Source organism: Mycteria americana, chromosome 3, assembly GCF_035582795.1.
Source record: "Mycteria americana isolate JAX WOST 10 ecotype Jacksonville Zoo and Gardens chromosome 3, USCA_MyAme_1.0, whole genome shotgun sequence".
In the NCBI taxonomy this organism is placed as follows: domain Eukaryota; kingdom Metazoa; phylum Chordata; class Aves; order Ciconiiformes; family Ciconiidae; genus Mycteria; species Mycteria americana.
In genome coordinates, this window is record NC_134367.1 from 69,680,410 (window position 1) to 69,704,506 (window position 24,097).

The window sequence follows — 24,097 nt, forward strand, 5'->3', positions numbered from 1 at the left end:
ATGTTTTCAGAACAGAGTAATTATTTTAAGTGCTCAACTTACAGCATCTTCAAGTCAGAGCAGGTGCACAACTTTTTTTAAACAAGTACCACATTAAATATCTGAAATTGCAATCTTAGGAAGTAAGACACTGAAAAGCAACAGCAGCCTCTTAAAAGATGAGGTTTTTCTCCTTCCCTCTCTTGCAGACACATACACACACAAATATACGTATACTTGCTAGTCAACACCTACGTCAAACTTGGTCCGAGTGTTGCTGGAACTGCTCAAAACATTGTACTCATCTACATGCTGTGCAAAAGGACTTAATGAAAAATGTATGAGTTACTGTGCAAAAAAATGCGAATACCTTAGCCTAGTTTTGAATCACTCCAAACTACCCAACAGGGATGAACTGAATCAAGAAGGATATCCTTCTGCCACCAGCCCAGCGCTGGTACGGTTAAGCAGATTTATGGAGGAAGGCCACTGCTGAAAGGTTACCCACCATTACCTGTAGAACTGTTCACCATGTTAGGTGCCATGCTGTAAGGAGGAGCCTGCGGGTTCATCAAGCCAGAGCTGTTGTTCATCGGCTGAGTGTAGGGGGAGCTGGATCCCATAATACCGCTCTGATTCATGGCAGGAAAATTGCCTTGCCTACGAGAAGAAAGAGCACACACACGATGTCTCATTACGTACCTCATTGCTGAAGATGCTGTGGTTTGTCACAGAGTACATCTCCTATTGTTTGCAAATAGCTAAGGAGAAGGCACGCAATTAGTTCATTTTACTGACATGGGGAGCTTTGAATTAGTCTTGAATCAGTTACTGTATATCTGAGACAGAACTGGACTGAAGACAAATTTCAAGAGATGTATACGGTGTCTTTATACGGCACAACCAATCAGCAGAAAAATACAACTCATATTATTTATCCTATGAGTAGCCAGCAATGTGATCAGGAGTCAAAATTAGAACCTAGTGTTGGCATAAAAGAATTCCACTGAATTGCAACTTTGACCATGTAATAGAAATCCTTACCTGTTAAAAAACAGTGAAATGACCAGAGGAAAAATGGGTACCATAGAATCTGTTTCAGATTTCTGTATCTGATGTTATCACATTGAATACAAGGTTCATCTTTTCTACGTGCTGTCTGTGTCCAATCTTTCAAAAAACCACACACATACTACACTTCGTTGAAACAAGAAACCTCAGCAGAACTATTTTGGTTTTGAAAATTAATCACATATCTGTATAATGCTTTCATAACTGAGACTTAAGTTTGTCTGAAAAACTGCCCTGAATTAAGCCCTTACCTAATTCTCCACATCTTCAGATGTAAAGATCTTCAGAGCAAATATTTTTGAAGGCTAAACCTTATCTACTCTTAAGTTCTAAAAAGTACCTAATTACGCTTCGTACTTGATCTATCAAATTCTATAGATAAACTGAGGCACAAGGAAGAAAATAATCCAATCCATGCAAGCAGAATAACCCAATGTAATGCATGATCCAGCCTCAAAAATAACCTTTTATTCTTTTAATCCACAATACAATTATCTACCTTGTCTTGGTATAGTTGAAGACTGCACATATTACGATATGTATATGGATACAGACTTATACATATAAAATCATATATATAAATAAAAACACATGCAAAAATATACTTACTTGTATATTCACCGCCTACATAGGAAAATACAAAACTCAGATCTGTTTCTTCAATTTACCCCCTGTAAATTTATGCTGGTTTTCCAAACAAAGGAGACAAGAAAGGAAGCAACCACCCCTTTACATAGCTTTGGTACCTGTCAGCTTTTTTTCTCATGAAAAACGAAGCATTTAATTTTATCCTACAGGCAGGGAAAGCTGCATGTCCTGGTAGCAAGATGGAGTTTTGGTATAAATTCTACTTTTCATTAATATACACTATTCCAACAAAACAGACAACCCCCAAACCAACAACCCTGAATAACTTCAATGGCTTCTTGTCTTCTCCAAACTCATGGCATATTCTTAACGCAACTGGTAGAAATGGATTTCTTTTTTAGGAGGTACAGGAGGAAGACCATTAAAGCACTATTTGGCCTAATTTTTCTTGACATATTGTGAATTTCTTCAAAGGAAACGAGAACGTGTTATCTAAATAAAGCATCTTTTTCCAAGTCAGTTTTGTCCTTTGCTCTCTGAAGACAAACTTTTCTTCACTCTTGCAAAGAGGCACAGGCTTTCTTTTGATATGAAGGAGACAACTGCCATACGATGTCATTTCCCTGATGAAGCTTGCAATGAGTAGTGGAGGGAAAAGATTTAAAATGCTCCAAGGGAAAATTACAAAGGGAAAAGAGAAGAGCAGGACCATTTGGCAACAACTTTAAAAGATTTCAGTCACACAACCAAGCTTTTCTTATGTAAATACTGTATCTTAAACACCCCCACCCCCCTTTTGTAGCTGAAAATTGCTGTATTTCAACAAATGCAGTTAACTGAAAAGTTCTTTCTATGCTGGATAAGCGAGACCCTTTCCGTTACTGGGTGAAGTTACTAGTGAAGATGAAGAAAGTGTGCAAGTGCTTTTTTACACTTTAAAAAAGAAGTAATAGATTTTGAAAGGTTCTTTTATGCAGTGAGGCTGGGATTCTGGAAAAGACAGAAGTCTCTACAGGTATCTCTCTCTCCAATGTCCTTCTTTTGCTTTAAAAATACACAGGAGATACACACCTTGCAGGTAAGCTGAAATTGGTCCTTACCTGCTAATATTTCAATACTATTACTTCCTATAGCATATACATGTTCTAAGCCGTGGGGCTGTTCATTGTCTCAAATTGAGGTACAACCTGTTTCATGTTACCCACTATGGACATCAATCTCAACTGTAGCTCATGAAAGCATACTGGTGTACAACAGCTTTAAATCAAAAAGTAGGAAACTATTTCTAGTTTAGGTGGAGAGCGGAAATTAAATAAAAGGAATATACTAGCTTTGGCCAGGACAGCAAGAAAACAACTGAAGTCTAAAAAAACCACTTCTGTACCCAGAAAGACCTGAATGGCAGAACCTAATTCTGAAATTCCATCTGTCAAGGCAATACCTTTCCCTTGCATCCTCCCATGTAATGCTGCACTTGGAACAGACACAGCTCTCCATCTGTGGAAAGAGCCCATCAAGTGAAAAGACTCAGCACCATCCCTGGCAGAACTTTGTCCTTCCGTGGTCCCCTATCAAAGCACTGACCGCAGTATGCATGAGCTAATTCAGTAACACTGAAAGGCGACATCCTGTAAGAATAAACGTTATCTTACCCTGAGATTGGGTGCAGTGCACAGTACAGAGCTCTTCCACATATTATTCTGCTCTATGATGGCTTGGAATGGAAAGTTTCTTTAGGGAGAAATAATCAGGTATTACTTCAGCCTTTAATTCTCACTCCACAGTGGGCCTCCTTTGAGTAAAGACTGCCGACTGTGACAAATTGTGCTGCATCAGTGCTATAATATGAAGTGGAGTCCATTAAGAACTGAGCTGAGATCACCAAACTCATTTTGATTAACCTCCAGGTCACTAAACACTTATAAATATGTTACACAGCAGCTGCTAAACATATTTGTATATGCTTAAGGTCACAGAATCATCTGTTGGTTGTTGGAGTTAAGTAAAAAATCTTATGTTTCCTTCTGTGCTGCTTTTAGTAAAGGCATATCCAACATACTATTTAAGAAGTAGTTAACTCAAAGCATACTACCAGACTCTCTCCTACACCTCCCAATTCCCTCCTCCATTTTTCTGGGAGGCTAAATAAAAATCAAGTCTTTTAAAAACAGTTTGCTGTACACGTAGTGACATCTAATGGCAAACATTCAACTGACCGGCTGTGAATTCTATAGCAGAACAAACCCAGTTAAGTATACAATTTTACAACATTTACCACATAAACACCAATGGCTGGGTTGCTTAGGGATGATGCAAGTGATAATTAGGAATAATAGGAAGAAATTAGGAAAAGAAACACTTATGTTGAGTATAAAGAAAAAACGTCTTCATGGTGAGATGCAGTTACCCTCCAAGGGAATGAAGGAAACCCCAGTACTTGACACTTCTGCACACAGACAACACATTAGAAAATGTACTGGTCAGAGAAATCCTGCGTTATGTATGAACTAGATGACCTGTCAGGTATTTTCCAGCTCTAACTCCTCCCATACTGTGATCCCAGATCACATATTTTTCCCCATTTAGAAGAAAAAGCAGCTGGGCCAATACAAATTTAGGATTATGCTGTCAATTTAAACACTATACTTAAGCCTACACATTTCTTTTTTCTGCTCTACTGCTACAAGTAGATCTCCAAGTATTCAGCAAATGGAAGAGATTAAAAACGGGAAGGGGGGGAATCTGCTTGCTTTCTGTGGTTTATTTACTCTGTTGACAATTTAGTAATTCACAGCACTTGCATAATGCCAGAGCCAGTTGTTACGCTCGAGGAAAGGGCTGCCACCCAGGGGGACCTAGACAGGCTGGAGGAATGTGCTGCCAGGAACCTTATGAAAGTCAACAGGGACAAGTGCAAGGTCCTGCACATGGGAAGGATGAGCTCCCTGAAGTGGTGCCGGTTGGGGCTTGACTGGGGTGAGCAGCTTTGCTGAAAAGCCCCTGGGCATCTTGGCAGACAGGGAGCTCGCTGAGCGTGAGCCAGCAGTGTGCCCTGGCAGCAAAGAGGGCCAACAACATCCCGGGCTGTGTGACCAGGAGCAGAGCCAGGAGATGGAGGGAACTGATCATCCCCTCCTTACTCGGCGCTCATTAGACTCCATCTAGAGTATCAGGTCCAGTTTTGGATCCCCCAGTAAAGGAGACATGATGATAAACTGGAGCTTAGCAGAGGGACCCTTAGATGGTCAGGGCTTGAGTACTCACCCTGGAGGGGCTGACGGACTCGGGCTAGTTCAGCCTGGGGCAGAGAGAGCTTTCGAGAGGAACCTAACAGCAGCCCGCCAGCACCTAAAAGGAGGTCAGCAAGAAGATGAAGCCAGGCTCTTCACAGTGGGGCATGGTAAGAGGATGAGACACAACGGGCAAGAGTTAAAACATGAGAAGTTCAGACTGGATGTAAGGAAACCCTTTTCCCAGTGAAAACAGTCAGGCACTAGATCTGGTGGCCCAGAGGGGTTGTGCTATCTCTGTCCTTGGAGGTTTTCAAGACCTAACTGGATAAAGCTCTGAGCTCTCAGCTGAGCCTGCTGAGGAGGAGACTGGACCAGAGACCTCGTGAGGTTCCTTCCAGCCGGAATGACCCTATGATCCTAGATTGTCAGCTTCACCGTGCTGTTGATAGTCTGGTGTACTATTGGGTCCAAAATACAACTGGTCAAATTCAAAACATTCTCTTTTAAGAAGGTCCTGTTCTGCTCTTTTGTTTCCTTCATTTGCAATCTACCTGAAGCTTAATCTGCACTTAATCTCTTTTCTCTGCAAAACAAGTAGCATCAGATCTAATTGTGTCTTCTGAGGTAATGCAGAAGTCCATGTATTTCAAGATGAGAGATCTGGTCATCGTTAAAAAGCAGAACAAAGAAATTTTAAGAAAGAAGAGCACTGACAATTCAAAGGAACACATGGGTGATCACAGCTGCTGAGCAGTGTCTCTTGTACTGAGATGTCTTCCTTTAATTGGACCTGAAATCACTAGTAGGCTAGTGTGTTGCCTCCGGCTGCTACACAGAAGTCACTCTGTAGCCCTTGCGTTTAATACTTGCTGGTATGTGATTTAGTACCTCCTCAGTGTTGCCATCTGATGAAGGCAACTTTTACTGTCGTCTTCCTCAGATTTGAACAAATTTGAACTAATTACAAACTGAGCTCAGAGGTAGGTGTGGTTTAGCTATGGACAATGACAAAAATGGATTATGCTTTTCAGCAGGACAAGAAATGAAGACACAACTTTTCATACGGAAACATTTCAAAGCTCAGGTTTTTGCTGTGTGCAGAGGGATCAAGTTCTACAACCTTTGTGGATTTTCTGGCATGCATCTGACACTTTGTGCTCTCCTCTTGATCTAAACCTGTAACATTGGAGCAAAGTCCTTCACGCAGTCAGAAAAAATGATCCAGCTTCTGTAATGAGCCCTGTGGCAGACTGAGCACAGGAGCGAGTCAAGCACAGAAACGTGTAGGGAACAGAAGAAGGGTTCAGAGGCGGAGAGTCTAGAAGGGCTGGAGGTGACGAGACTTTGAGGCAGAAAAGATGGAAATGGAGGGGAGAGTAGATGGAAATGAAGAATGAACAACAAGGGTTGGGAGCATCCTCACTAGGTGCCAAAGGTTTTTAGGGCCAGGAGGATGACGGGTGCTCCGGAGAAGGGAGATGAAACAGAGATGCAGGAGGAGGAGCAGGGAGGAACATTCAGAGAGCTGCTACTCCCAGGGTAAACACAGGGAAGGTCCCTCCAGCGTGAACGTGGAGCCTCTCAGCCAGGTCTGCCTGAAGGAAGGGAGGGATTCACAGAGGAGCCTCAAAAGCAGGGTGCTACCAGAGATTTGCCTTCCTGCAGCTCCTCTGCTTGTGCACGCTGCTGTGAGGGTGCCTGGCAGGGCCAGGCTCCGAGGCGGCCACCCTGGCCAGGAGCTGGGTGAGCCCCAGTCCAGCAGCGTGGCACAGTGGGGTGATGCTGAAGGAGCAGTGCTGCAAGGACGGGAATGGGATGGGGTGCACAGCCCAGGTGGGGAAGAGCTGCCACCGAGTCACACCTCACAAATCCCGGTGGCCACAAGCTTGCACCAATTACTATTCAGGCACCTCTGCACTGTGCTTCCTGACACTTCCCACAGCACTCAAGTAATATAGGGATTTCTTCCCATTATCCTGCCCTAGGCACTGGACCTGAAAAATTATGCTGTTACTGTGACCTGGCCACCTGAGCAATTGGCTGGTGAAAAAAAAAATGGCCCACAAGCTCATGGAAGTTTGCCATTTCTGCTCCAGATCTTTAACCTACATCAGTTTTGCAGCGAATGCACTGCAGCACCTCAGGGGAGTAATTTGTGTAAACATTTTAAAAGGAACATTTTTTTTTTTAATGCTGACACACTGCTAAGGTGGCTACTTGATTACAAACTGTGAAAATGACTGCGTTAGGCTGCACTCACAAATCACAGTGTACTGACCAAATTGCCCTGTGCTTATCTGTGCCAGGTCTGCAGCATGACAATATTTCCTCTCTCTTTTAAATGTCAAAGTATGATTTGGGGGGTTGTTATTTAAACACACTGACCTGCACAATAACCACAAGTACTTTATTTAAATCTGTCTTGAGCTGGGACTAGCCTTAAGCGCTTATAATCTGTCATACTTTGACACCAAATGGGTTATTATAATGAGAGTAATTCAGGAGTGAGACCCATGAATGCTTTCTCCCTAGAGATTTTACACATAAACACGTGCATGCAGATATGTATGCTCTTTTATTATGGATTTTCCTTCTTGCTACTTTATGGGCTTCCTTGGAGAAGTGAAACTGTTTCTGTCATCAGGGGATATGGGAGAACTGGAGGAGGGAGAAGACAGCAAGGGAAAATAAACACCAACACTGCTTACTTTGGTCTGACTGGAAGTTCATTGGTGCATCAGAGCTATTAGCAAAGGCCAAGACACACGAAATCTGAATATTGGCTTGAGCAGTTATAAAACAGCATTAAAGGCAGTTCCCATGTAAATAAAACAAACAAATTTAACATCACTGTATCTGAAAGCTAGGTATTCCCCTCCCATTAGCTGCTACTATAAGTGTACTAACCTGGATTTACATTTCCTCCTTTGTTTAGTAGGGAAGCTCACCATTCACAATAACAAAGTTTTAAAAATCAACCATGAAAGCTGGTGATGTTGCAGGTCTGCCACATGATTTTTTCCATTTTTCGGGTTAGAAGGAAAAAGAAAATTTTATGCTTGTGTGTGTGTGCATGCGTGAAAAGGCGAGGCGAAAGCTCTGAAATACACTGACACTGACAAAACATTAGGAAACATAAATGAAAAAGCATCCAGATTTGTACCAGGGTGCATGCGTGTGTGTGTGTCTGCTGACATCGGGCACACAGAACCAACACCAAACTATTCTTCCCAACGACCGGGCCTAAATGGCAATGCTAAAATGGGGAATAATCTTCTAGCATCGTAATTATGTGATAGTGCACATCACCTTGTAATCCACTGCAGTCTGACCGAGCACACTGCCTGTTTTCTTCGTCTGGCTGATCTAAAGATTATTGTGTAAGACACTTTTTGGAAGAATAACAGAAATAGCCTTTCTAAATATATTCTTTTTCTTCTGATTACGCAAATACTTGTGCCTTTAGCATCATCACCATTACTTAGATTTCACGAAGAAACAATCAAGGAGGGAGAAGAAACTTAAAAATTAGTTGCTCCTACCAGGCTGATTCAATGCTCAGCCCCTCAGAAAAGCAGCCACCAGAACTTACTGTTTGTTTACATGCTACTGTCATTGCATTAACCATTTTTCCAGTGAAAACATCTGCCCAACGGGCTACCTACTTGGTAGTCATTTAAAGCCCAATAAAGCGCAGGAGTGTCACACCACATCAAACACTGGAAGAGCAACATGAGAGGCATGTGTAATTCATTAATATTGATGCAGTAACAACACAACTACACAACATTTGTACTGCTGAATGCATGCTGAGATCAGAATAAATCTCTCTATCCCATTTTACAGATAACAAAAACTGAGGAAGAGAGCCAAGATTAATAATGGTCTAAAATATGGCCAGAAGAATAATAAAGTAGTTGAATACAGTGAGGAAAACATAGCACAAGCCTGTAGAAAAATAAATCCTTGACTTCATTTGATCCCAATGATACAGGGGGGTGTGACTGACAACCATGAAGGATATTTAGTGAGATACTGTAGGGTTTTTTTGGTTGGGTGTTTTTTAGGTTGTAGCTATTTAATTTTGTTCTTATAGAGCTCTTTTTGTGTTAATTAAAGTTTTTTTGACTGAATTTCATGGTGACCACAGTATTTGGTCACTAGTCTTCAAACCCATAGGGATGCCCTGAAATGTCTTTATTGCGTAGCATTCTTACAAGTGCAGCAAGACCTCCACATTTGAATTTATTTGTATAAGAACAAACTAAGCCTTTTGTACTCAGTGCAACCTGTACTGGATAAATACAGTATCATGCTGTGCGACAGAAGACATGGGACTACTGAAAAGCAGGCCAAGTCAAATGGCTTGTAATCCCATCGAAGCTCCGCTCTTCGTGACCCCTGCCTACCTTCCTGACAACGTGGATTTAAACAGCAGTTCTAATGGCAGCTGGTTGCACACTGTCCCCATCAGACATAATATCTGAGTACTAAAAGAAGATACATTTCTTAGCCCAAGTGGAGTGTGTGATGGGTGAAAGAAGGCTGCTGTGATCTTTCCAGCAAGCAGGAGCATGCATGAACTGGGTTTATAGCGAAAAAAGAAATTTGCCCTGTATGGCATGATGCAGTCAAGCTGAACCAGAATGCCAAGAAGGGTGATTTAGCCCTGTGTGACTCGATATCCAAATGGGAATGACTCATATGACTATCTTGCTATGCACCTTCTATTTTTGTGCGTGTTTATAAATAGCTGTATTAAAAAGTCGGAAGGCCCTATGAACTCTCTCCCAGAATGATTACTTGAAAGTACGTAAGAGTCTGTTCCCAGCACATGAACAGCCAGGAGGTCACCAAAGCATGGTGCTAAAAATCTACAGGAAGCTAAGGATACACTGCATGTTTCACTGATTCAATTTCCTCTGGTGTGGCACTGCCTCGGGAGAGGCTCAACCCCTGAGCCCCCTCCTCTTCCACCTCAGGATGTGGACCTCCTGCCGCCTCGCACCACGTTCTTACAATGTTCAGTCACATCCTCACACTGTTTTTGAGCACCACTGCAGCTCCACGGAGATCATTGTGCTGGCAACCAACTGAAAACCTAATAAAATCCTGATTGTTTCATGCCAGCTCTTCGGTGTATCTTTTCATAGTAAAATGTCATCTGGCTGACAGCACACTGAACACAACTGTGCATGTGCAGCAGCATGGCGAGGAAGTTCTCCAAAGGGATTTCCCAACAGACACATTTTCACTTACCTATCTTTGCCCAATAGCCTGGAGCTGTTATATGTTTATCAGTATTATTACTACCACTATTACCATCAGTCTCGGCACTTTTGCACTCCAGACCATTTCACAAGAGCAATGTGGTGCATATGTCAGCATGGTTTCAGCTGGCTCTTTTCTTCATCTTTGGCTCAGAAGACGCCTGAAACCTACTGTGACAACTACGACAGGTATTTACTGTGTTAGTGAATCTGCTGGACATCATTAAAAAAATCTCATTGCTGTTATGTTACCATTTAATATAATTCTTACAAGGTTACTTATATGTCCAGTTAGAACCAACGCTCCCATCTGAACTCCACCAACAAAGTAAAGGGCTCTTCCCGCTCATATTTCCCCAGGTAGCATTGCTAAAAAAAAAAAAAAATAAATGTTTAATTTTCTCTCAACTATCACCATTGTAAAACAACCTAAAAGCTTAAAACTGCTCTAAAACCTGAAACCCTCCTACCATTTTTTATGTCTCTCCCTTTCTGTCACAAAAATCTTAGGCTGTTCAATCACAGTCTTGTACTTGCACAATGTATGTGCCAAATCACACAGAGCAGTCATGGAATTAGCTTTCTTCATGAGTCCCATTAAACAGATGGTTATTCTCCTGTTTGTTTTTTTTTTTTTTTTCCCCCCTGACTAGTGCTGTGATTTAAACTAGTAGATCTTCTGGCTAATAGGCAAGAAGACAAACAGTGTGAAAATCCAGTTTCCTCATTTGAAACATTTCTTGCCACCCAAGAAAGAGGACTCAATCTAAAGTCCTCCCTTATTCTTTACTTTTATACAATAACAATTAATGAAGTACTGCATTCTTAATGCCCTAAAGATCACCTTTTGAAATACAGAATTTCTATGTAACATCCGACTCTGAGGCAGAATGTTAATGAACTACACAGAGTCCTACACTGCAATTTTGTTTCAAAATAATTAGTACTTCTGTAGAGGGCAACAGCTCTCCTAAATAACCAAATCAACCGAAAAATAATCCTGACACAATAATAATCGAATTAGAAGTGTCTCTAAGACGACTGAAAATTCTCATTCATGACTCTGAAAATCACCTTTCCTTCCCAACATACTCCTGCTTTCACAATTTAAGAATGGTTACTCTCCAAAGGAGGGAAGGAGTAGGACTCTTGAGGTCTGTGGTTAATCTCTAATGGCATGAACAGCATACAGCAGTCTACTTGATTGATGAGTAACCAAAAAAGAAAAAAACGTCTCCCCAAATCACTGGTTGCCTGCACGAGCTCTGCAGCACAGTGACATCCAGGCCTCCAAAATGATGGATTTACCTTTTAGTAAAACAAAATTCCAGATAAAAATAAATTTCTCTCAGTCTCCCACAAGAAATGGCTTTGGTTAGCTCAGCATGTAAAGTTTCTTCCAATCCTTACACGATTTTATCGGCAATTTTGAGCTGATCTACAAAATGCATCTCCATTTAAAGAAAAAATCACAAAAGTGTGATTTCCAGCTCTCCCTTTACTATAATAAATACATATAAGCTAAGTTGTACTTCCCTCCTCCTAATACATTGTCAAAAAAAGCCATATATGGTTCTGCTTTGAAAAGCAAAACACGAGGAAAGGAAGTGCCCTTTCAAAAAAAGAAAGAATAAAAAAATCAGCTTGATATAAATGACTATTTCTCACAAAGAGGGAAGAAGCATGGGCCCTTTTGAAGAAAAATATGTCAATACTGGTTAATAGCTCCCTTAGAAATTACAGTTACAGTAAGCATTAATATTTGGACTTTAACCCCTCAAATCACACAGAAACTTGGCGCAGAGAGAAAATATTCCACCCCTTACCGAAATGCCGCCAGCCTCAGGTGGAGCAAGCACAGCAGCTATTTGCAGTTCACAGAAACACAGCAGTCATTTAGGCCAAGAAGCAATACCACTTCACCCAGCTGAAACTATACGAGGACTTTTTTTTGATTTTGGAAGCCAAATGTAGTTTCATGGACTGAAAGGTGCTGCCTGGATATTCAAATAGCACTAACAGAAAGCAAAATAGGGCTCATTTCAAGGTGATCCATCAGGATCCCTAAACGCAATCCGAAGTCTGGGAGCGTTCGAGGAGCGGGGTAGAGGGGAAATGGCCAGACACCTTGAGACTGGAGAACTGTGAATGGCCTGAATTCGAACAGGAGTAACTCCTTCCCTGTGACTGAATGTTAAATAAAAGACCTGGCAGAAAGAGCCTTTCTGCTAGGGGCTTATTTCAAAGGCAACAGATAACACCCCAGCACTGGCTCCAATTATGGCTACCAGTCCTATCTTAGCCTAGTTTACTTTGGGGATTTCACAGTTGGCAGCCTTTCATCTAGAAGCAGCCTGGTTTGAATAAGCAAAGAAACTTGAATGAGTACTTAACCTTCCTGCACTCCATTGCACTTCCCAGCAGAGAAGAACAGCACCTCCAAGCTTAGGGGGAAAAGGGAAAACAATGGAAAATATATACTCTCTTCAGGGATTAAAGACGGTAAGTTTTACTGGAGCACTTCAAGTCTTCCTGCTACATAACTGCAGCTTTTAAAATCACAATTAGGATTTTAAACCCAAGTTTCAAGATCAAAAGGGCCAGACTGGAAAATACTGCATAGAAATTGACAGGCTCTAGGATGTAAAACACCTAAAAGAGTTCTGGTTTTTATTTATATTATTATTCTTTTTAAAAAATTTATTCCCCATTTCCGCCTCGTTCTTTTTCCTTTTGACATTTTAATGCACCATGTCCATTACTATATTTCCTCACCAGTACCTTCTAGTCCATCAGCAGTGCTGCATTACCCTGCTGTTGGAGAAAATAATATGGAAAAAGTGCTTTGCTGGCACCAGCGACATGGAATATGAATTATACATACATAGCAGGAGAGAAATGCTGATGGAAGGTTAGTCTGCCTGTATGCAGCGTGTGCATGTATACACACACACAGACTAAAAAGAAGACATACAGAATGCACATTTTGAACTCATTTACACTAATTGTAACTGTTTCTCTGTACAACAGAAATTCTCTAATATCAGTGCAGCTTTTATAGATCAGTTTTAGGACTGAATAAAAACTTACCTAAATTCTTCTGACCTCACCATAAGGAGGCTGTAGTATCTAATGACCTGCTAAGCAGTTTAGAACCAGAACCGCATTCTGGAGTGCCTGAAAGTATGTCAAAGCAATGCAACACCACACATTACTATAGAGACTGAACACCATTTCTCAGGTGGCACAGGGAGCAGCAGACGCTAATGTAAATATCCACCTCAATTGAGCAACCCAATGACCAGGATTTAAAATGGCCAGAGGTTGCAAATAGCTAAGCTGGATCCCAATTCCTCAGTTTAATAAACTACTATGTCTAAATCGTCTCCTCTAAAATCAATGACACTGAATTCTAAATTCATTCAATCTATAAAAAGAATTGCTTTAATTTACAAAATTGCGACATGCAATCCTGAGAATCATATTAAGGTACAGTACACTGAGGTCAAAGATGCTGCCTTCAAAGATAGGATTGCTCCTCATGTAGGCACATCAAAACTCATTTTACAGTAATTAGTTCAGGTATTGATAACTGTAGTTGCACCAGCAAGAGGCTCATTTTAGCATCCAGCTGGACGTGTATTTTACAGCCAGCTAGTACTGAATTACATCTTCCTAAGGCCGCGCTGCTAACAGTATGTAAGCCAGCTATTTCACAACTATGTTTTTACCTTTCCATATACTACAGTCACGCTTTCAACTGCTAAGACGACATGCTCAGAATGACACTCACTGCTAGCACGAGAGATGCTGAAAATGATGATGACAAGCATCTAGCTCCAAAAACATCTGTTGACTTCAGGTGTCAACCTAAGAATAAATTTTCAAAAGTGTGTACTGGGCACTTCCTGTAGGAAAAAAAAGCTCAGACAGTGAACACATAGTCCTGAAAAGTTTCAAGTTGGGCCTCTACAAACTGAGGAACTCAAAATTGGCTGGTAGTAGAAGATACTGGCTAGATTTGCTGCCTTTCACATCAACAGGGAAAATGCTATCTAATTTGCTTAAAATTGTTTGCTTTTACTGAAGGCTTACTGTGTTGCAGGACTGTACACCCATAAATACTTATCCATCACCACAAATACATGTATTGTTGTAAGAATTACAGTGTAATAAAAGACTTTATTTTTTGGAGCCACCTGGTCCTCAGAGGCCTCCACTGGATCCTAACCTCCAGCAGCAGAACCAGCCCTTGGGGTCTTGGCCAACGCCACCCTAAGTTATGAAAACTCTTTCCTTGGAGTTCAGTGGATATATTAGGTCTTCAACATACAGTCCTTACCAGTCAATGAGTGTGCTGAGACCAAGACAGATATAAAAAGGAAAACACTGTTTTGCAATTCCTTCACAGTCTTCCTGAAAATAAGGTTAATTACTATACAGGGTATTAGGGAGTTATTTAGCATTGCATGCTGTAAACAGTTACCCAGACCAAGCTTAAACATCTTGGGTAGCGTGAAACCACAGATACTGCCGGTTCAATGAAGAGGTCTTAAAAACACCTTTCTTTTCTTTAGCCTGACATGCTAGATATCATTTGGGAAACACTGGCCTGCATGCACAAGACAGACTAGCACATCGTAAGATTTTAGGTTACAGGGAAGGTATTATGTAGCTGTAGAAATTAATCTAAGCTTAACATAGAGCAGGCCTCAAGGTGAGGTCAAACACTAATTCAAATGGTGTAAACCTAGTATCTTCCACAGCCACCACTTTTATTTATATGATTTTATCTTCTCTAATTAAAAGGGTGGTGGTCTGCGCTGAGGATGATACCTAGGTGTAACTGGCTGACACTCAGATCTTGATCATTCAGTCCTGGTTAACGAACATTGATTTTCTGCCCCAGTGGAAGTGATTTTATTCTGATGCACACCATTTAAATTCATTTTATACAGCTGCTTAGTGTGGATTGGCAAGGCAGAGGCAAACCAGCTTTCTATGTCTAAATGAGACTCCTGAGCTGGTAAAGGATAAATCTGTGGATTAACAGCTGAAGATAAATTTCCCTCCCCTATTGATACTTGGCTACTGATTCAACAAGTTGACCTTGAAGGGGATCGCAACCAACTTGTACAGAAATACTGCTGTGTAACCACGACTGTGACACAACCATTTCATTTTCTTCTTAATTCTACATAGAGGGGTGTGCTTTATAGTAATAAAAATCCAACAGTTTTTCAACCCCACAGCTGAATCTTACAAACTCAAGACATTCAAAGAAAAAGGCCAGACGCTATTAGCGCACTTTCGCATATAACAGTGGATGTCCTCCCAGTTAGACAAAATAGTATGGTGTGAGTGCTCTCCCATTTCACTAATTTTTGCTTTTTGAACAGCAGAACCAGTAGACTTGTGTCCTATTTTTTTGTTTTGCTTTGTACTTTTTCATATGCACATATATGAATGATGTTATTAAGGAAAAAAAAAACCAAACAAAAGCAGCTACAGAAAACTGGTAATTAAAACTTGTTAATAACCATGAAGGCAGCAGTAATTTGGGTATTACAGATTTCCTATGGAGGTAATAACTGAAATAACATGATGGCAGGGATGTCCATGAAACTTGAATCTCAGGTGAAGCTGGACTTAGTTGTGAGGGAGCAACAGGCTGGGAGCCAGTATAAGATACTTTCTGCCAGTGCTGTAATTTATGATATGGTTACACAATCACAGTGTGAAGGACTCTGGTGAGAAAACAGTAGCTGCATTTCATGCAAATGTTTTGCACTATATACTTAGGCTCCTAAAAATTGTTCTACCGACTAACTGAAATTTTTCAAACACATGTGCGCTCAATTACAGTGTAATAAAACTTTCCTGAAAATCCCATTAAGAAACCCTGTCATCACTCCTGAAGTGCACCACCTCTCAGAAAGGGATCATACTTTGGGGGTTGCAGCTCACTGCCCAGGCAGCAATGACAATACCACCACCAAGTCAAGAAAACAGGGTTGTACAGCACCGCTGTTTGACAAGAACACCAACAATGAGGGGAGAAAGACGATGCCTGGGTCAGGGGAGGAGGGATCTCATTCCTTCTCAGTGATGAGGTTCTTCATTTCCCTCTCAGGCACAAGGAAATGGAGCCATGCCAAAAGCCATGCAGGTGTGTGAGCGAGTGACATGCAGATTTTCATTGTACTGTCACAGTGGCATTAGTAAAAAGAAAACAAAAAACTAAAATCCCCTCTACAATGCAAGTATTTGTGTATCTTTCACACGATTTTTATATTCCTTCAGCAGCCAGATGACATGTTCATAAACATTAAAAAAAATTTGCCAAGGTCCCACAGCAAGTCCAGTTTACATTGCTACCTACCCGTACTGGTCAGGCTGGTGCATCAAGGGAGCCTGAGTGTTGCCATAGTTGGGGTGCTGTGAAGAAAACATGGGGCGTCCGCCAGCCCCAGACTGGCTGGGATAAGCAGGCGACCTAATGTATGGTGGCCTAAAGCAGAACAAAAGAACAGCCTCTTTGGATTTGCTCTGTATCACAAATACGAATCACTGTCAAGTACATTCCTTCCATATGCAAGTATGGAGGACTTGCAGGAATAGCCAAAAGCCATTATGTTTTCTCCCCTACAGTTGACTTGAGATCAAAGAGGAAAACAGTGTGCTTGCAACCCCCTGGCATCAGAGAGATGTGACAGGCTTCGCTCAATTTGCAGTTAATAAATAGCCCTTTTGCCAGTATTTGCAATAGAGATTCGATGACTGCTCAGCCCTTCCACAGGTGCTGGATCACTGGAATGGGCAGTATGTGATGGAAAGGCTCTGAAATGGTGCAGTTTTGCCCAGGCAAAGCTAGAAACCAAAAGCAGTTTTACAAAACTGACTTAGCAGGAAGGTGTGAGATAAGAGTGGTAATCATTTAACCTAGTTTTTGATCAAACACCACACACTCCGCCCAAAGAGTAAGTTGAATCACAACCAAATACTTTCCGCTTAGCACAAAGTCTTTTCTTGCTGTAAAGACCAACAAACATGAGCTTTTCCCTTCATTACATGATTATAAAGAAAGTGCTCCTGCAGCTGCAGTGATGGCCCATTTATTCCTTCGTGCCTGACCTATCAGCTTATAGCCTAAACCAGACAGACAGAAGCAGACTTTTGTAAATCCTACTAGACAGGTCTGTTAAAACAACCAACACAAGCAAGAGAATGCTGGTTCACAGATATCTGCTGGAGTATGGTCTATTTTAAGGGATCGTGGTTCTATTTTACTGAACAAGAACATGCAGTACACTAAATTTACTGTTACTGTTTTAAAAGTTTGCTATTGCTTATCACTAGAAACCACCTGCCTTCCAAACTTGCAAAACAAGCAAGCAACAGATACAGGAACACATTAGCTTCCTATTTCAAGTTTTACATTGCGTCTTGGAATTAGAGGAACTCTAGTGTCCACAAACACTGGTCTTGAATGATAAATACCTGTATTCGTATATGTACATCTGTGTACGCATATGCATAAATAAATGCAAGATGCTTAATACACACACACACATATAAATATGCTCACCAGAACAGTGCAACCAGCTTTGTGTCATTCTCAAATGTAATGGAACTTCTTGTAACAGAAAAAGATAACAAATACACCAGGAGTTATTTGAGTCCAGGGAAATGTGGAAATTACTTCATCTGAAAAATTTCCCAGAAAATATGATTTCATTGCAAGTATTCAGGCATCTTAAGAATATCCACGGACAGAAAAGTGCCTTTGCCAAAATCCACGCACAAAAGGCAACATGCAGTCATGCTGCCTGAAGGGGAGACAAGAAGACAGATGATGGCTCCAACCTCTGCAATCCTGTTTGCAGGTTCTCTCTTACGGATGCATAAGTGGCAGTTATCAACTCCAGATAACTACAGATTACTTTTATGCCTCCTTCTGCCTTTCCCCTCCAGCTGCTCCCCTCAGCCTGCCCTCCTCTCCCCCTCTGCATGCCTGCCTAGGAACAAGAACATCCCATAGAAGAGAACTGCCATCAGCGCTGCTGCTCACAACGTGAGCAGTGAACGCAAGAGTTGATGGGGAGCTCCATAAGCTTCCTTACTCTCTGGCAGAGGCAAGCTGTCAAGGACATGCTGGCCCTCTCTCTACCGGAGATAAAAAAATATATATCCAGCTAATCAATTTTAAGTTGCAGACAGCTTGTTTTTGACTCCTAACGTCACTGCAACCCTGTGGGTTTTCCTAAAGCCTACAGTCCCAAGAACCAAACTGGAAATGGCTGTCACCTCCATTGGCACAGCTACTTTTCAAGAGGATAATTCAAACACACAATAGCATGCTTTCCCCTTACATTTAAGGAAAGTATTCTTCCCACATGCCATCTCCTCCCAGAGATAAGGTCGCAGATAGAACGTGTATAAATGCATATGCATACACCTATACAGTGCCATTACTTCAGAAATGACAAGAAAAACATTCCTACTGATTTAAACTCTTTTCACCTGGACGCATACCTGCTCTGAGCGGAGTTTGCAGCAGCCTGCATCACTGCAGCAGCCGCCTCCTGTGCCTTACGGTTCACAGTTGGCATGGGTGGGCCCATCCCGGGGCCTCCCTGCTGAGACATGCCAGGAGAATTGGGGGTCATACTGCTCATGTTTCCAGGAAATGGTCTGCTCTGCATCCCAGCTGATGGCATCCGTCCCAGGGGCATGGTACCACAAGGCTGGCTTGGCCCCTGTCCATGCATCTGACTGTTGGCATTTATACCCATGCCAGGTCCTGGGCCACTGTAACTTGTGTTGGGCACGCCGCTGTATGTCGGTGGTCTGGAGTAGTTTCCTGAACGAAATGATAAAAAGCACAGAGAAAAACATTAAACTTTTGAGCAAATATTTCTGTTTAGGAAGTTAGCAGCTGCAGAACTGACACATGTGAACTACAGTTTACCACGCTGGCCTCAAAGTCAGAACAACTTTTTCACCGTGAGGACAGACGAGCAGTGAAACAAGCTGCCCAAGGAGGTTGTGCAGACTCCCTCCTTGTGCAGACCCAGTTGGATAAAGCCACGAGTAACCTGCTCTGATCTTATATCTGATCCCAATTTGAATACAAGGTCAGCCAAGAACAACTCCTGAGCACTCTTCCAACCTGAACGATCCTATGAACCTGATATTCATGTACCCTCAAACATTTTCTGCCTAATATGCCATGGGATAACAGCAAACACAGAAAAGCACAGCTTCCAGAGGGTTTACAACACAACACACAGTACAAAACCACCTTATGCAGTAAAGAAATATGTGGCATGTAAGAAACCCATTACGTAAGCTCAAGGGAGAATCTTATTTTTGTAATTTCATGTTCTCCTCCTTCATCTTTCTGCAATTTCACCAACAGGCTATTCTCACTGGCTTCTTGCTCCTAACTGTTCTGCCCATTTGTGTCAGAGATGCTTTGGAACGGACCGGTGAGGACGGCAGCTGGGCCCCAAGGAACATTCCCGCTCCCTCCTGCCCTACCCTGCCTTCCTGGTAAGTTCAAAGTTTGGCTATGCTAGCAGAAGGGGTGGTAGCTTACAGCGCACCGCCTCTGGGAAAACTAGTATTACAAGAGTGATCAGCAACAGTACAAAGATGCTAGTATAAACAGGTGCCTTATGAAGGATGGCATGAAAACCTGGCTGACCCCAATCTATGTTATCACTGGAGCAAACTGCTCCGCTTGCAGCAGCTTAACTCATTTGAGTGCCGATTTTCCTATCATGTTGAAAGCTCAAGAAAAAGCAAGTGTACAGCATTCAGTATTACAGAAACAAACTCAAGCAGCATGAGAAAGAGAAAAAAAAGGTAAAGATATGATAGAAAAGTATTTTAGGAAACAGATCGCATTACACTACTTCAGTCATCAGTTTTGACTTGTCTTTATTTCCATCTCATCCAGATTTGTGGAAACACGACCTGTTCCCTCCCTGTGGGATGCCGCAGAGCAGAGTTTCCTGACTACTCTCAGATATTCCCACGCTCGTTCAAAGGCAGCAGCCCTTGGACTCTTCCTCTGAACGTGGAGATCAGCCACGTCTCTCCTCAGGCCTCAGCTACCGGTGGCATGCAACTCCTGTTTACATTGAAGATAAATATATTCATCCATCATTTGAATGCACACATAATTAATTCATACACTCCTGCTGCTGTGCTTTGGCTAATCCTCCCCTCCTCCCCACGCGGTAACTGACTCAGTCTGCTACAAGTTCTCCTCAGCAAGAACGCGCGAGACCTACGCTTCCCAAGGAAATGGAGCAACAATTCTCTTCTGTTTTAGAAACCAAGTTTCTGCTTGCGGGTCTTCACAGAAGGATCCCCAATATGTGTTTCAACAGAGATGAAAGGCTCCAGATTCAGCTTTATGCTGACTTCAGACTGCCCTGTCACTTCGGGACAGGCAGCTGAGCCTGTCCTCTAGGCTCAGCTGCTGGCAGCTGACTATTTTCTGTCCAGCGAGCCATCGCCCCTAGCCAGAGTTCTGGTTGCTGAGACCTGCTCAAGCCACACTTCTGATCCAACATACGTGACACAAAACTGAAGGGTTCACTAGTTTCATACTGCTCTGCTTAGTGTTAAAGGTATAACACACAACTCGGATGTTGCTTTGGTTTTCCAGTTGCTTTGTGCAAGAAAAACATAATGCAGCAAGATGGAGTATATGTACGCTCAAAGATTACGCACAGCCAGTTAACATATTTTATGTACATGCTATTAGTATCACTGCTTCCCAAAGTGAAGCAAATTCCCTCCCTACACTAGCAGACCTGATATCCATAATCACTGGGAGCTACTGTCAGTCCAATTTACATAAAGCCAATTTGTTTCGTCAGTTAGGGTCTACGAAGTATGGTTCAGCAGCACGCTTGGAGGAGCAAACAGCAATGCTAAATACTATTGCTGTTTTGATGCTATTTTGAATTGGGACAAAAAATCTCTTCTTTTGTGTTTTGGCTTCTCCAGTGTAAGCACAACACAGAAAAAACAGTGGAATCTTCTCCACAGAAATATATGGCTCAGTTAAAATAACTCCTAATCATTCATCTCCAGGGATACACGTCCAAGAGCACAGGGAAGTGGTATCTTTTCAGTAAGGAAAACAAGTTTCAATGTTTTTTCCATGTTTTTTTCCCCCCCCTAAGCATTTCCTCAATACCTCAAGTACTAGCTATTCTTATACCTTTCCCAGACCACAAAAAAAAAAAGGCAAAATAAAAGCCAAACAAAATACAAGAGGAATTGCCAGGAATGAGGAGTGCAATCTTATTTCCATGTTTCTCTAATAGATTAGTAATTTGTTGGCAGTGGCTTTGACAGAAAACAGATGGATGCAGCATTAAACACAATGAATGCAGCAGATGCTAGGCCAGCCCACATCAGCTGGACATGTCAGGCAGCCAAGTCCAAGAGCCCACACTTTTCAAGTGGGTACAAGCCTGGCAACAGCAGCTGTACAACACTACTGAACAACTCCTCCCCTCCATATCCGAGGGATTTTTGATTCCAACTCCCCCTCGGCAGAGTAGAATTGTACCCAGAGAGACGACAACTCAAATGCACAAGAAAAACCAAAGCAGTAACTGGAATCAGGAAGGAAAAAAACGTGTAATGAAGATAAAATATAAAAAAGCCTACTTAACAACCTGCCAAAGACAGATGTTCATAGTTACTGCTGAAACTCTGGTCCACTTTGTCCAGGTTTGCTGTACAAAGTGCTCTGCTATCTTGCCATTTCTAGGCAAGCTGAGAAGAGGGAAATTTGAGAACTACCTGTTAGCTTTGCTCTCTGCTTTAGAGACATAGGTCAGATTCACAGTATTAAAAATAGTATCTTAAAATAATTTTAGAATTGTTTACATGTGCACTTAACCATGAAGTTTTTCTTGTACAGATTATTTAAATGTATTGTTCTGAATTCCTCTGAAACTATTTTACCTAGGGAACTTCAGTAGGTACAGCTGATATTTAAGTCTTAACTCCACAGGCTGTTGCATATGTGGGTCTGGATTCTGAGGTCCAGCCTCTCGAGATACTTAGGGTATCTCATCCTTAAGATGCTACTACTTTAATTAAAATCTAGGATTAAAATCAGTGGGAGCTAGATAGCAAAGTGCTTTTGTGAAACGAGTCCAACATTAAAGGTTACAAAGCACAAATACCCAATTCATATTACTTTACCATGAACAAAAGGGGGTTTAACTTACTGTGAAGTTCTGGGGTTGTGGTTCAAACATATTCAGTAGTCACTTCTCTCTTTCTTATACCCGAACAGAACAGTTTTACTGCTGAATTGAGTAGGAAGAGTTAGGGAGACGGGATGCATTTCTGACACGTTTTACTGATCCACAGGAAGTTTTTCTCTGCCCCAGTCTTAAGAGACCCAACTGACTACAGCATTCGACTGCTCTCCAGAGCACATTTAGGGGACATTTTGCTGTGGCAGCAGTTTGATGCTCGGGTCATAGACCAGAGCTTCATTAGCCCCCGAGCTAGACGGTGTCCAAATACAAACCAAAGAGACTTTCTTTCAGTAACAACTTCCATTCTCGCTCTGCTTTATTTTATTCTTGGGGACAGGAAAATGCTGGGATTTAACAGAAAATTAAAACTAATGTTCTGTACTGCATGCTCCTGTGTTGTATCACAGACATACAGAAGTGTGGAGCCAAAGCCATTTTTTATTTTTGGAGGAAATGGTTTCACAGGATTGGACTAGGTCCCCAGTGCAGTTGTTTCCTGGGAAAACACTTTCTACTCTTCTTATAGATCTAAGTGTCATGTAAACACATGAAAACCAAATAAATCAACCATATGCATGAAATGGATCATTCTGCTCTCATGAACTGGGGGCTAATTCGTCCAACCTAAACTTACTGGTGTAGTCCTTACTATGGTGAGCAATTCCACTGCAGAGAAAGGACAGTAGCCTTGAGCAACAGTTTTCAGGACAGCACATAGTGAAATCTAGCATTCAAACTAAAAGCTTAATGTCACAGAATGCTTTGACACATATATAAAAATACAAGTAGTCCTGTTGAACTCAGCCTATGCTTAACAATATTCTGGAGGAAGGCCTATGTGGACAAAACACGGAAAGCAAATAAAATCCTTGAGAATTATTTTAGTTTAATAATTTAAGAACTCGGTTGCAACCCAGGTAATTTTTAATATATTTGTTATTTTGGCAATAAAAAGCAAATAGGGTAACATTATTATATATTCATCATTGCTGGCATATAATTGTGCTTTGTAAGAGGGTATGTTAAGAGATGCAATTACAGATTACTTTCATTAAAAATGAAAAATGCTATAAAAAACTTAAATCCAGGTAAATACATGACTTTGAAATATCACCATCTTCATCCCTGGATTTTATTAATGGTCACATTAGCCTGGTTAAAACGTAGTATTCTTCTGCTCTATTTGTTACCTGTAGAGCTGAAAGTCTGCAGGGCCCTAATTTTATGATGACCAGTGCACGGGATCACCGGTACTCTCCAAGAACTGGCAGAAGAACACGCTTTTCATCCATCACACTATTCACCAGACCCTTCTGAAATGGCCTGTTAATGACAATGATGCTCATTTTCTTCCTGCCCCTCAAGTTCACTTTTTAATAGCCGTTTCTTCCTGACCGCGACCCATAAAATCATTACATAGGCACTTTCATCTACAGAGGGAGGAAAAGAACTGCTGAACTCAAGCAAAAAAGAAAGTAGTATTCGGCGTGTTACTTAAATGCATTGATTTAGTACAAAAACCTTTCCATTCAATCAGTGTGGATGGCTAATGTTTTACTGCACTTGACACCCACTATTCCCATGGTTCGGAATCTCAGCAGTACAGCTGGAAGTCAGGATAGCACATCATAAATCCACTGGATTTTTACCAGTT

General features: G+C 41.6%; 1 protein-coding gene across 7 annotated transcripts in view; it reads right to left on the reverse strand.

The window, feature by feature from the left end:
* ARID1B (AT-rich interaction domain 1B) overlaps window positions 1-24,097 on the reverse strand; it is a 336,420-nt gene that overhangs the window by 44,249 nt on the left and 268,074 nt on the right. For 4 of the 7 annotated variants that reach the window (XM_075498938.1, XM_075498942.1, XM_075498940.1 and 1 more), the window contains 2 exons: window positions 18,677-19,004; window positions 494-639 (listed from right to left, as the gene is read on the reverse strand). In XM_075498938.1, coding sequence (XP_075355053.1) covers window positions 494-639; window positions 18,677-19,004 — 474 coding nt within the window. Of the gene's footprint in view, window positions 1-487; window positions 640-18,676; window positions 19,005-24,097 lie in introns of all 7 variants that reach the window. The other 3 variants (XM_075498937.1, XM_075498939.1, XM_075498941.1) reach the window with 1 other exon arrangement.